We start from the raw sequence: 12,283 nt of genomic DNA on the forward strand, positions 1-12,283 counted from the left end.
CGCGCCTGAATCTACTAGCACCTTATGCTGGGAACGCTGGGAAAAATCAGGAAAAGTAACAGACACAAATATATGTGCAGAGGGCTCTGGATGAGAATGGTGCCTACTCACCTGGGGTGGCACCAGAGCGCCCTGCCTCCTACCTCGATTCCCAGAAAAACCTACCCGGCACCGACCAGCAGTGTGCCCTCTGCGGCCACCGATGGTGCACGAGCAGGAACCCCCTCCGGTCTCCCTGTGCACCCTCTCTCCCGGCTCCCTGGGTATAGGAGAGGGGGTGCGGGAGGATGGAACCACCAGACACCGATCTGGACGTCCGTGAGCAGCCAGCAAGTTGTCCAGCCGGATGGACAGATCCACCAGCTGGTCGAAGGTGAGGGTGGTGTTTCTGCAGGCCAGCTCCCGACGGACGTCCTAACGCAGACTGCAGTGATAATGGTCGATCAGGGCCCCGTGATTCCATCCCGCACCGGCTGCTAGGGTCCTGAACTCCAAAGCAAAATCCTGGACGCTCCTCGTCTCCTGCCTCAGATGGTAGAGGCGCTCACCCGCCGCTCTGCCCTCGGGTGGGTGGTCGAAGACTGCCCGGAAACGGCGGATGAACTCCTCATAACGGTCCAACGCAGCATCTCCTCCGTCACACACAGCGCTGGCCCATTCCAAGGCTCTCCCGGTGAGGCACGAGACGAGGGCGAAACTCTTCTCACGGTCTGATGGAACTGGTTGGACCGTTGCCAGATAAAAGTCTAATTGGAGGAGGAAACCCCAGCAGCCGGCAGTATTTCCGTCATACCCCTAAGGCATGGATATTCGGATTCCACCGGGTTCAGGTTGAGCAGGGGCGTGCAGTATAGACCCCAGTTGGGCTGGTGGAGGCGCTGGAAGAACTCCCTGTCTCTCCCATCGGTCCATCTTCTGGACAACGCGCTCCATGGCGGCGCACAGATGGTGAAGCTTCTTCGCTTGCTCCTGGACGCACTCCTCCACCTCCATGTCCGGGGCGTCCTCTCCTGCTGACTTCAATATGCGGGTCAGTGATTCTGTGATATTCGTGAATGTAGGTGGCAGGGAAGTCAGGCGCAGGAGAAACCAAGTTGGTTAAATATGGAGTATTTAATAAAAACCAAACTCCATAACCAAAGAACAAAATAAACTGGGTAAAGAATACCCGTCACACACCGAAACACAAAATCAACGTAACATAACATACAAACAATCACCGACAAGGACATGAGGGGAAACAGAGGGTTAAATACACAAGTAATTAATGGGATTGGAAACAGGTGTGATGGAAGACAAGACAAAACCAATGGATAATGAAAAACTGAACAATGATGGCTAGAAGACCGGTGACGTCGACCGCCGAGCATCACCTGTGCAAGGAGGGCCATCGACTTCGGCAGAAGTCGTGACATTAGGTAGCAGACAATTAAAAAGCATTATCATTACAATTGAGATGTTTTATTACAAATTCACTACTTGAGAAGTTTGTTGATGTCACTTTATTACATTTTTAACCTAGAATGTTTACCAGTGTGAAAATAATGATGCAGGCGTCAGAAAAAGTCAAATTGCTCAAATACCAAATGTATGTGAACATACAGAGCCAATATGTGAGAAGAAAACAGCAATATATTTACAAAGACTGCACATGGTGCATTTAATTACAATTAACCCCCTGTAGGTCTAAGCCCTTAGATCGCCATATCTACTAAGCTAACATATGTAATTGGTCATAAAATGTATAATTTAGCCATTTGATTTAGAATTTTAGGATGCGTGTGAACAGGCACAATGGTTTCCACTAGCTACCACATACACAAAGTCAAAATTAAAGTATATATCATCAAATAAATCATTTAAAAAACTTTGTGGCTGTGGTAACTAGTGACGACCAGGCACAACTCCAATATAAAATGTTTTTCTCGAAGGGGCCTGCATGTCACGTTTCCTACTTATATCAGTACACACGTAACAACTTAATCATTCTGAAAGTTATATTCAATCAAATAAGCCACATATAGCAAATAAGCACGTTTTTCAAAACCAAATTCGACACACTTTCTTTGACCAGACAAAAAACTCCTGCGCTTGGTGAGCAAAAAATAAATAAAATACCCAGTTATCCCTCTCGCTTCACCTCTTCCTCTCTGGTCTTTAGCAGAAACACACAAGGAGCTATTTAATATTCAAAATTCCATCACCATGTGACATGGTGGTGCGTCAATCGACTCTACAAGTTATTTCTGTATCGAAATTTCACTTAAAATGGCTTCTATCTCAAATGTACATTTTCAACAATAATAAGCTTTTTAACATCATAGTGGTTTTTAACAAAGAGACGATGAAGAATTGTCTCTGTTAATTTGTCGATCATAGTCAAGTTGTCAGTGCACTAAATCACCTAAGATGAACTTTTAATATAACTCTTAACATGTTTATTAGAATTCTATTTGTAGAGAGGATCTTGGTACACCTGCATGAAACAGAACAGGTGTAGACGACTAATCCTGCTATAACTGCTTTATGAAGTAATCAGTGGTACTGCTGCTATGATGCCATGTCAATTTCAACAGGTTACACATAAAACGTTTATCAACATGCTGCTAACGATGGATACATGGAAAGACGGAAACAACCTTCTGTATTTGTAAGAAGGAAATAAACTATTCTCAGAGCTGCATGAAAATAAGTTTGACTGAATTTCAAAACGTTATAGCCATCTTCCTCTCTAAGCACACCCCAAAAACCAACAAGCATACATATAGTAGTGTGCATTAATGTGCAAAGCAAGAAATAAAATCCAATAAATGGTTTCCATAAATAATTCAAGAAATTAATTGACTTCTAATAAGAGCATGATTAGAGACATCTGGGACCATGGCTTTATTCTGTTTTATACAGCATTGGTGATGGGACAAAAAGGCAGCCAGATGAGGCTGTAATCAGTCTGTTCTGCTCCCTCTGTGTCTCTGTGTTCTATTAGCTGGACTGTTAATCCCGACAGTCTGTTCCCTCTAGGTGGTCTGGGATGGGCAGCCCTGTGAGGACGGTCAGACACTTGTTCCACACGTTGAACACGGGACAGACTGGCTGAGCGAAGGCGATGTCGAATGTGTACAGGTGCTGTGAGCCGGCGCCATCGTAGAAGGCCAGGGAGCCAGCATCGTAGTCCAGCAACACCCCCACACGACGCAGGTGGGGGGACGGTTCGATGGGCATCTCCTTGCTGTTGTGACGTACTACCCAGGAGTTGTTGCAGCGAGACAGTACCCACGAGGCAGAGTTCTTGCCGATCCACTCATGTTTCGGTGCTGACTTGTAAGCAATGCCCACAGCAAACCTGATAAAGATAGAAAAATGTAATATTGAATGTTGATGTCTCATTTTCTGGTAGTGGTCAAATAGCACCGATAGGAAATGTTAGGCCAAACGTCCTAGAAAGTTTAGATTTTAAGATTGCGTTTACTATAGTGTAACAGAGACCATGATTGGACATCCCAATCTGATTCTCACACACATTTGTCTCCAAATGTTCTAGTCTGATGTACTTCAAACACCACAGGTCCATATCCTTACCATGTGCTCCCTCCTATCAAGGCTTCCCAGTAGTGGCGCCCGCTGTCGATGTACACATTCCCTGTGACGCCGTAGCTGCCCTGGCTGGTGAAGCGGTCCTGAGTGTGGCTCTTCTTGGACAACGTCTCATCTCGCTCCACTGTCAGGTTGTCATGGGAGACCTTCAGCTTCTTGTGAGCAGACTTTGGGTCCAACTTGAATGGTTGACCTGTGAATTGACCATTAATAGATTAACAGTAAACAATGGTAAATATGCTATCTCCATATATCAAATCTCCGAAGATGTTTAATGATGTCAGCATGGTACAGCTATTCGAAACGCAAACATACTGTTGGTCTTGAGTTTCCAAGGCTCACTGCTGCGACTCCCTGCCTGATTGATGGCCTTGACGATGAACATGTACTTGGTGCCACACTGGAGTCCATGCACCGTGTAGTGGTTCTGCTTGATGTTGGGCACAATCATCCAGCTATCAGCCGAGTTACACAAACCTAGGCCACAGACAAAGACAATGGCAGATGAGAGAGAAAAAAAATCAACCACTGGATTGTAACAAACACACAATGTAAAATACATTTGTTGAGATAAGAACACCTCCAATGAATCCTTCTCCAATTGTTGCCATTAAATCAAACAATAACATTTCCAATTCACTGTAGTATGAACAGGCACTGGGGCAGAAGAGGGCCAATTGCTTGATTCAGCATGCTGTAACCCTGTTAGGGTGATCTATTCCAGCAGTCTGTCACTTACATGAGCCACAGGGAAAAATTCAGCCCATAATCTGCCTATATACTCTTGCCTAGAGTCTGTGCCAGAGAGATACAGAGCAGAGATCTCTGATATCTTATTATCCACACAATTAAATGGTTGTTGCCCCCCGCTGACATGACAAATGATTTCTTTGATCAGGATAGTGCAATGAAGACCCCAAAGCTATTTACAGTAAGAGGCTTTCTATGTACGATTGCTCTCAGATAGCCTACCTTTCATGATTTAAAATGTTGTTCCACAACAGACGTACTGTACAGACACACCCAACATACTGTACTGAGGACATCTAGACAAGAATTGTACACTTACTGACAACATTGGCTTGTCCGGTGAAGATGGCATACTGAAGCTCATAGGAGACGACACAGAACTCATCATCAGACGTCCAGTGAACAGTGATGGTGTCGTTCGATGCCGTACATAATTCCGCCCGAATTATTGGGGGATTTGGTGCTGCAAATAGAAAAATATAGTGATTTTTATTCACGTCAGTTCCTGGTATGTGTCATTTAATGACAACAATGATGGACAGTTGACATAACACACAGTAGAGTACAGTACTTTGGGTTGACACAATCGGTGTATTTTCTTATGTCCAACGTGTTATGTGCAGGGGATTGGAGATTTTAGGTAAATACAACCAAGCCCACTCTTGCAAGTGACTTTTACTGTGCGTTTTTTTTTCTTATTTTTTATTTAACCTTTATTTAACTAAGCAAGTCAGTGAAGAATGAATTCTTATTTACAATGACGGCCTAGGACAGTGGGTTAACTGCCTTGTTCAGGGGCAGAACAACAGACTTTGCCAGCTCAGGGATTCGATCCACCAACCTTTCGGTTACTGGCCCAATGCTCTAACCACTAGGATACCTGCCGATTCAGGTGGTAAAGTTACTGCTCCTTGAGCTACAACCCACTGCCTCAATATAAAACAGAGGACAGGACACCCTGTTGAGAATGTCCTAAAAGCCAGAACACTCAAAAGCCATTTCATTTAACTGTAAACAAACCTCAAACTGTATCTTCTAAACTTGAGCATTTCCTTGCCCTCAAGAAGCACTCAACAAAGCACCAGGGGTATTACCCAGTCAAAACCACTGTACACGCCACATAGCTTCTGACATGAGAGGCTACACACACACACACACACACACACACACGAGTTGCTACACACATACACGTGATAACATACACATTATACACATATATTCACAACGATTTGTGTTGTAGATACGTGGTAGTAGAGTAGTGGCATGAGGGCACACACTTAATGTGTTGTGAAATCTGTTCTGAAATGTATTGTAATGTTTTTAAAATGCTATAACTGCCTTAATTTTGCTGGACCCCAGGAAGAGTAGCTACTGCCTTGGAGTAACTAATGGGGATCCATAATAATTACAAATACAGTGTAGCTGTTTTCACTTTGACTGTTAAAGAAATAGACAAACAGGGATTGCACTATTACCATAATCTCCTATTTCAGATAGATTGGAGTTATAGATATGTTCTTAATATCCTTAATATCAAGGATCATGTTCGGAATTGCGTTCACCTGTGAGGTAATCCAAGCTTTCCAGCATTTTCTTTTCCCTTGTGAAGTCCAACGCAAACGTATCAAAGGTGTCATTTAGGTTGATCTCTGGTATCAGGATCTGAGAGGATGCTGTTGCCATGGACACTCTGAAACCCAAAGATACAGGATTCACGTGACATTTCTCTTATTACAACCTGTGACTCTCAGTCAGTTGGGGTTTGGAACATTATCACCACAATCGGTTGACTTGATAGCTCACCTTTCACAGATGCTTTTGGCTGTTTGCAGGAAGCGGGCATGGTCTGTCTCCTTGAGGGTGTGATCAGCCTGAGTGATGAGGGACGACGATCTCTCAATGATCTGCTTGCAGCTGGCGATCTGCTGGGCTAGCTTTCGCAGCCGTATAGCCTGAAAAGAAACAATGGATTATTGAATTCACTGGTGCAGAGGCAGGTACAGTAGACCTGCAGTATCAAGTCTACAAACCTACTTCTCAGGCTACTGCGGCTTCAGAAACTGAAGGACTACCAAAGCTCCAGGTTCAATTGAGTTGACAGTTCTTTCTTTAACGGTCACAATCAAGAGGTAATTCATTTGTACATAAAACATATCACCATTTTCTAAAATTCAAAACATGCTTTTATTTCATCACATCTGCTTAAACCATTATAAGAGACACACTTTGAGGATGGTATGAGGAGAATCTACATCCTCCATAACATCACCATGGTAACAGAGCCATTACATCCTCCCCTCTGGGAGTGTGGCTGCTTGCCCCCTCCGTCCATCGGCAGGGAGCAGAGAGCAGCCTCTGACTCCTGACTGTGACATGAGGCACAGGGCAAGGAAGGAAGCAGTGCTCCTCAGAGGGATCACAGGAAACAGGTGTGATGTGGTTCTGAACATGGCACAGCACGCCAGAGCCATCCCTCCGAGCCCCTCAATCCCTCTCTAATGACACTTATTTTATGTTCTTATCTAACCTTTATTTAACTAGGCAAGTAGTGACACCTCTGGCACTGAGATGCAGTGCCTTAGACCACTGCGCCACTCGGGAGCCCATAATAATGGGGGAAAGGAATGGAAACAACTCAAGTGGAATTGTTTAAGTTTCCTAAATGCTGTGCCAACAATACTCCATTACTGTTAGTAAGCATACTACAGGATACATACTGTATTACACCTACACAACCAAGCTATTATAGTTAGGTCAGTCACACTGACAACACTTTTTCATCAAATCTGAATTCCAGAGTAAATTAAATCATGCATTCTAACAAAGAAGCCGACTCTTGTTTATGTTTGTCTCTCGAGGTAGGCTATATAGTCAGTGAAAGCTGTGCATGTCGAGCAGAGACTTATGGTATGGTAACAACGTACGCTCTCAGAAATAAAGGTTTCGATTCGTTATTAAAGGGGTACAAACACTTGTCACTGTAGTGGTATCCTGTAAGGGTAAGGTACAGTATATCCTGTGTACCTTTAGAATGGGTGCATAATTGAACCCTTGTTGTTTGTACCTTAATCGGCCGAGTGTCTGTGGCTTTTCACTCCTCCCTTGTACTTGATTGATAAATGAAGGTCATTAATTGGTAAGGGTTATCCTATGGGGACAATTGAAGAACCCTTTTGAGGCAGGCGTACGTTGAATGTGTAGTTTTACCCAAACACAGTGGTCTGAATCTCCTGGTTTGCAGTCCCATTATGGTGGCTTGCAAAGTGACATGTAATTTCTATTGGAATCCAGCCAGAGTAAGGGAGTCCAAAAATGTGAACGTTTAATCACCTGCTACCTGCATTTTAAGTGACTGCCAAGGTAGGAAACATTTTATAAAATGTTACTACCTAAACCATCCCAACAGGAACAACTCAGTAACCGGTGCAATAAATCCAACTACTAACAGATTGTATTAGTTTTCTTATGTATGTTATTTATCTTTGTGTAGCATCAGATCAATCAATCAATTTGCATGCAAAAACACACATATTGAAACAAACAGTTCTAAAAACAACCTGCATGCTGGGAAATATGATAATGATGGCCGTTGTTTTTGAGATTGTGTGAGAGTGTACATCCTCAGGCTTAACAGAAAGTTCAACCTTGGCGGCACGAGGAAGATGAAGAGCAAGACTGAGCATCTCCCAAGGGATAAGCAGCCTGACCCATCTGTCCTCCTCAGTAACCATCAAAACATACTAACGCCTAAGAAATTACCTTGCCCTCCTTTATCTTGGTGGCTATCATCTGCCTTCTCTGCTGTATGATGTCGATCAGGAGGTCACATTCTTCAAGGAGCTTGTTCTCTTGTCTTGATGCATTACACTTGGGAAGAGATTAGAACAGGGATGGTCAAAGATATGAATGTGGTAGTTGATGGTCTTTCATTGGAGTGGATTTGGCCTGATACAGGATAACAGATACATTTACAAATATTCATTGTTATAATACGATAATGCTCATATACAGTAACAAAGCCCCTCTGGCTCATATGAGATAGCAGTCCACTTGAGGCAGAAGACCTACCTAGGGTTTCCCAGGTTAGATCTACACAATACAGTCATCACATACAGGATAGCACAGTGCCGCAGGTGAGAATCAGCTGAGCATAGTCATTGCAGCAGTAGTTCTGTGTTCCTAAATACAGCCAGAGCTGCTACATGGCCCACTCTCTCTTTCGTCTCTCTGTGGGCACGTTGTGTCATCTGTGCCATTTTAGTCCTCAATTGGTTCATGCACAAATGTTTTGCTGTGTTCTATCTATCTATTCCCCAAATAACCCTTCACCATGCACATACACACAGACATTCTCGCACGCTTGGCAATATTGCAATGTTTATAGGCTACAGTAAGATTAGCCTATATCCTACTTTATACAGTTAGGTTTACTGGCATATCCACTTTATTGTATACCCAGTGAACATATTCATTTCAGTAGCTGTGTCCGTGAGATAATATTATATTATATTGAGAGCTTGTGACTATAAGGTTCTATCTGCATTTTTGTCAAACTTGAGTAATTGACATACTGTAACCTTATTCTATTGAATGTACTCTACCTATATAGTGCTCTAGATACCCCAATTCATGTTGTTAATTTCAAAAGAATACTAGATAAAAAGCGCTGACACCATTCAAACCAGTGAGGTTTCGGAACTTTAGAGCCAATTATCTCATAATCATCTTTTTGCAGATAGAACCTTGCAGTCCCAAGCTCTCGATATGTCACAGTTTTCTAACATGTTCACCGAATTGCAACGTTTTGCATTTCACAGAATCTGGTGAGCTTGAATGCTAAATGACAATATTGAGGTTTGAGGCTATTTTTTATTTTTTTTTACCAATCAGAGATATTCCTTTTCCTTTTCTATGCACTTTATGTCAGCAACCACTGTATCTATTCTGGCACGTAATGGGTTAAATTTACAATTCTCACAAGGAAGAAATCATATAATCATATAATCAAATAATCAAACATTAGAAATGACAGAGAAACTGGGAGATGTGCCACATAGCCTAATAGGGAAATAGATAAACATCCTTACCTCCACATGTTGGCAAGTCTGAATCAACTTGCCCATCAGAGTTTCCAACTCATTGTTCCTCTTGATTAGATTGCTGAGGTTAGAGTCCAAGGCTTGCTGTGGGAAAAAAGAATAGAGCAAAACTATGAACAACAGAGTATGTAGCTGAAAATAATATTCCTCTAGCAAACTGTACACAGTTCACAACATTTGGAAAGAAGCGGGGAAGTCAAAATCAAAACCATGTCTGTCCACTGGTGGAAGATGATAAGCTAACAGAGAATCCCTTCATAGGGTCTGGTTTTGTACCATTTGGTGTGTGATCAGTCAGTCAGTAACCTCTGAGCTAGCCCCAACGCCAGAGCTCACATCTTTCTGCCTGCTCACTAAGCTCCCAAAGTTGAGAGGGACAAGAAGAGCATCTGCCAGAGATTTAGGCAACTAAACCATGCATGCATTAATCACCCACCGATGACTCAGATCAAACTCTCTCACAGCTTGTCTATCTACGGCAGAGCTGTATATCTACAGCTCTGCTCTATGGCTAGGTGAATATTTGGGAAGTTCTGTTTGGCTGTTATGCATCCAGAAGATTCTTTATGTTGTATTATTGTCTGGCACAACAATTTAGATTGCAATATATTACTCTTCTCCATGAAGGATTACATTGTCTTGCCACAGGGGTTATGCAGTGAGGCGTAAGGAGGGCACAAGGGCATTGGTTAGATGTCTGAGAGGGTTATTTGTTAACGGTATATAATCCTGGATTAATTTAATACTGTGATTATTGTCCAGGAGAATTGTTATGTGTGTATGGGTCTATAGATAACATCATGAGCCTACTTCACTAAATAAACACAGCAAGAGAATACAAAAATGGAGTTCTATACCATTATGTTGCCCTCTAGATAATAGTCAATTGAAATGAACAACTTGTTGAAATACTAGATATAAAGACTGTCCACCATGTTTTAAAAAAAATCATATTAAGTACAAGCCCAGATGTATGATCTTAATTTGATCAGCCTGTTGCAGGAGAACTTTCCTGCAATGCAGGACATTTTTAATATATTTGAGGTTTGTAATTTCCACTTTGAAATTTCAGATTTGATTTTCCCTTAGGAATAATGTATCATCTCCTACAAAAATGTCCATTAATTATACTCCACATAATAATTCACATTTCCTGTTGATGCGGGAACATTTTCCTGTTGTAGTAAACTGGCTCAAATTAAGATCCTACATCTGTACTGTATGATGAAAAGTTTAAACAATTGAGTGAACAGAGAGCATAGAACTTTGGAGCTCTGAAGGTGTCTGTGAAGTCACTGTTTAGCTAATGGTGGGGAAAGCTCTCTCAGGTCGGCATTTTCGCATTGCGATTTCATAAGGCTCTGTGCGTCAGCCGTCAGTGTGTACAGAAATAGCATATTCTTTTTTTTATCTGCTCTCACCAAGATTATTTATTTATATTCAAGCAGAGGTGATGAAACCATTAGAATAGCTCTGTGCTGGGGTGGATGGAAGGTGCAGGGGACCGACCCGGAGAGCCCTGGCTAGATAACAGCTGAGTGAGCTGAAGCAGCCTCTCCAGAACAACAACCCACACACTACAACGCAATGAAAAATGCTCCAATGCAGTTCATAACGTATGAATGGATGTGTTATAATAATTGAATCTACCGAAAAAGGCAATTATATACAGCAGTGTGTTAATGTGTATGTTTGCCTGTATAGTTGTATAATGCACTTGAAATAATTGCCTTGGTGAAGGAAGTTGACATAATGCGAAAAACAAAAGAAGTCATAGAGGGTATAGTAATGAATGATATGCCTCTTGGTGGGTTAACACTCTGTTGCCAGGCCAAAACAACGTTGCTTTATGTAAATAGGGTATTTCCCTCTCTCTCCTGTCTCTCTTCCATAAACGTTTGACAGTTAGGGTGGCATGCCAGTTGGCATTTCAACTCCCAACAGGAGATAAAGCATCCACTTCCTCTCAGAGATGATTTATCCTGTGCCATTAATCTGAGAGGATCTGGATCCCTGCAGAAGCTCCCAGAACAACTCTGAGAGGAGAGACAGCAGGCCCATGCTGGAGACTAGATAACCCACTCTGCCAACTCCATCTCTCTCTGTTACTCATTTTAGGTGGACGTGGCTTCCTTTAGCCTTTTGAGGGTTGATGCACAGTTTTTGATCGTGGCCACTGGCAAGTCATCTACATGGTGAATTTCATTGTTTTGCATGTGAACGCACTCTTTCAAAGAAATGCACTATTTTATAATATATTAATAGAGTTTGAAATAATAAACCAGGCTATTGCCTGCCTTTTTTACAATCGACACAATCAAAACTTTCACTGTCCTTAGATCAGGTGGTAAAATTATGGAAAAGTTGGCAGGACAGTTTCCAAACATCGACAGTGGTCTGACCTGTCAGGTTTTTGTCAGAAAGGAAGAGAGACTGAGCAAGCCAAAGCGAAAGATAGGTGTGGGACCAAAAGCATTCCTCATCCAGAGGAAGCAGCTATTCTTCTCTGATCGCGTCTGGATTACTTTAGGAAAACAGAACTCCATTGAGGGAACTGTATAAACATGTTCTATAGTTGAGGCAAAAAGTTGTACAATTAATCATTATAGTAAGGGAAATTAAAATTAGAATCTTTCAATGAAAATATGAAAAATATGTCAGATGAAAGTGAGGACAAAATGTAAAACTACTGGAAACCCTACAGTACCATAATCAATAATGATCAGTCTCATTATATAAAAGGGAACGTTTATTTTTACCCCTTACCCTCTCTTCCTCACCTCTCTGTCTGCATTCATCATAAGGTAACATACGAGATTTCAGACATGTACAGGTATCTA

At 42.2% G+C, this 12,283-nt stretch overlaps 1 protein-coding gene across 8 annotated transcripts in view; it reads right to left on the bottom strand.

Annotated features, from left to right (window-relative positions):
• Window positions 1-1,445: 1,445 nt before the first annotated feature.
• Window positions 1,446-12,283, bottom strand: part of LOC106581913 (E3 ubiquitin-protein ligase Midline-1) — a 61,188-nt gene continuing 50,350 nt past the window's right edge. For 7 of the 8 annotated variants that reach the window (XM_014164364.2, XM_014164367.2, XM_045704518.1 and 4 more), the window contains 8 exons: window positions 9,432-9,527; window positions 8,104-8,211; window positions 6,148-6,296; window positions 5,907-6,034; window positions 4,664-4,807; window positions 3,910-4,071; window positions 3,580-3,787; window positions 1,446-3,343 (listed from right to left, as the gene is read on the bottom strand). In XM_014164364.2, the coding sequence (XP_014019839.1) occupies window positions 2,995-3,343; window positions 3,580-3,787; window positions 3,910-4,071; window positions 4,664-4,807; window positions 5,907-6,034; window positions 6,148-6,296; window positions 8,104-8,211; window positions 9,432-9,527 (1,344 nt within the window). In that variant the 3' untranslated portion in view covers window positions 1,446-2,994. The remainder of the gene's footprint in view (window positions 3,344-3,579; window positions 3,788-3,909; window positions 4,072-4,663; window positions 4,808-5,906; window positions 6,035-6,147; window positions 6,297-8,103; window positions 8,212-9,431; window positions 9,528-12,283) is intronic. The other variant, XM_014164373.2, reaches the window with a different exon arrangement.

Source organism: Salmo salar, chromosome ssa21 (genome assembly GCF_905237065.1).
Source record: "Salmo salar chromosome ssa21, Ssal_v3.1, whole genome shotgun sequence".
In the NCBI taxonomy this organism is placed as follows: Eukaryota; Metazoa; Chordata; class Actinopteri; order Salmoniformes; family Salmonidae; genus Salmo; species Salmo salar.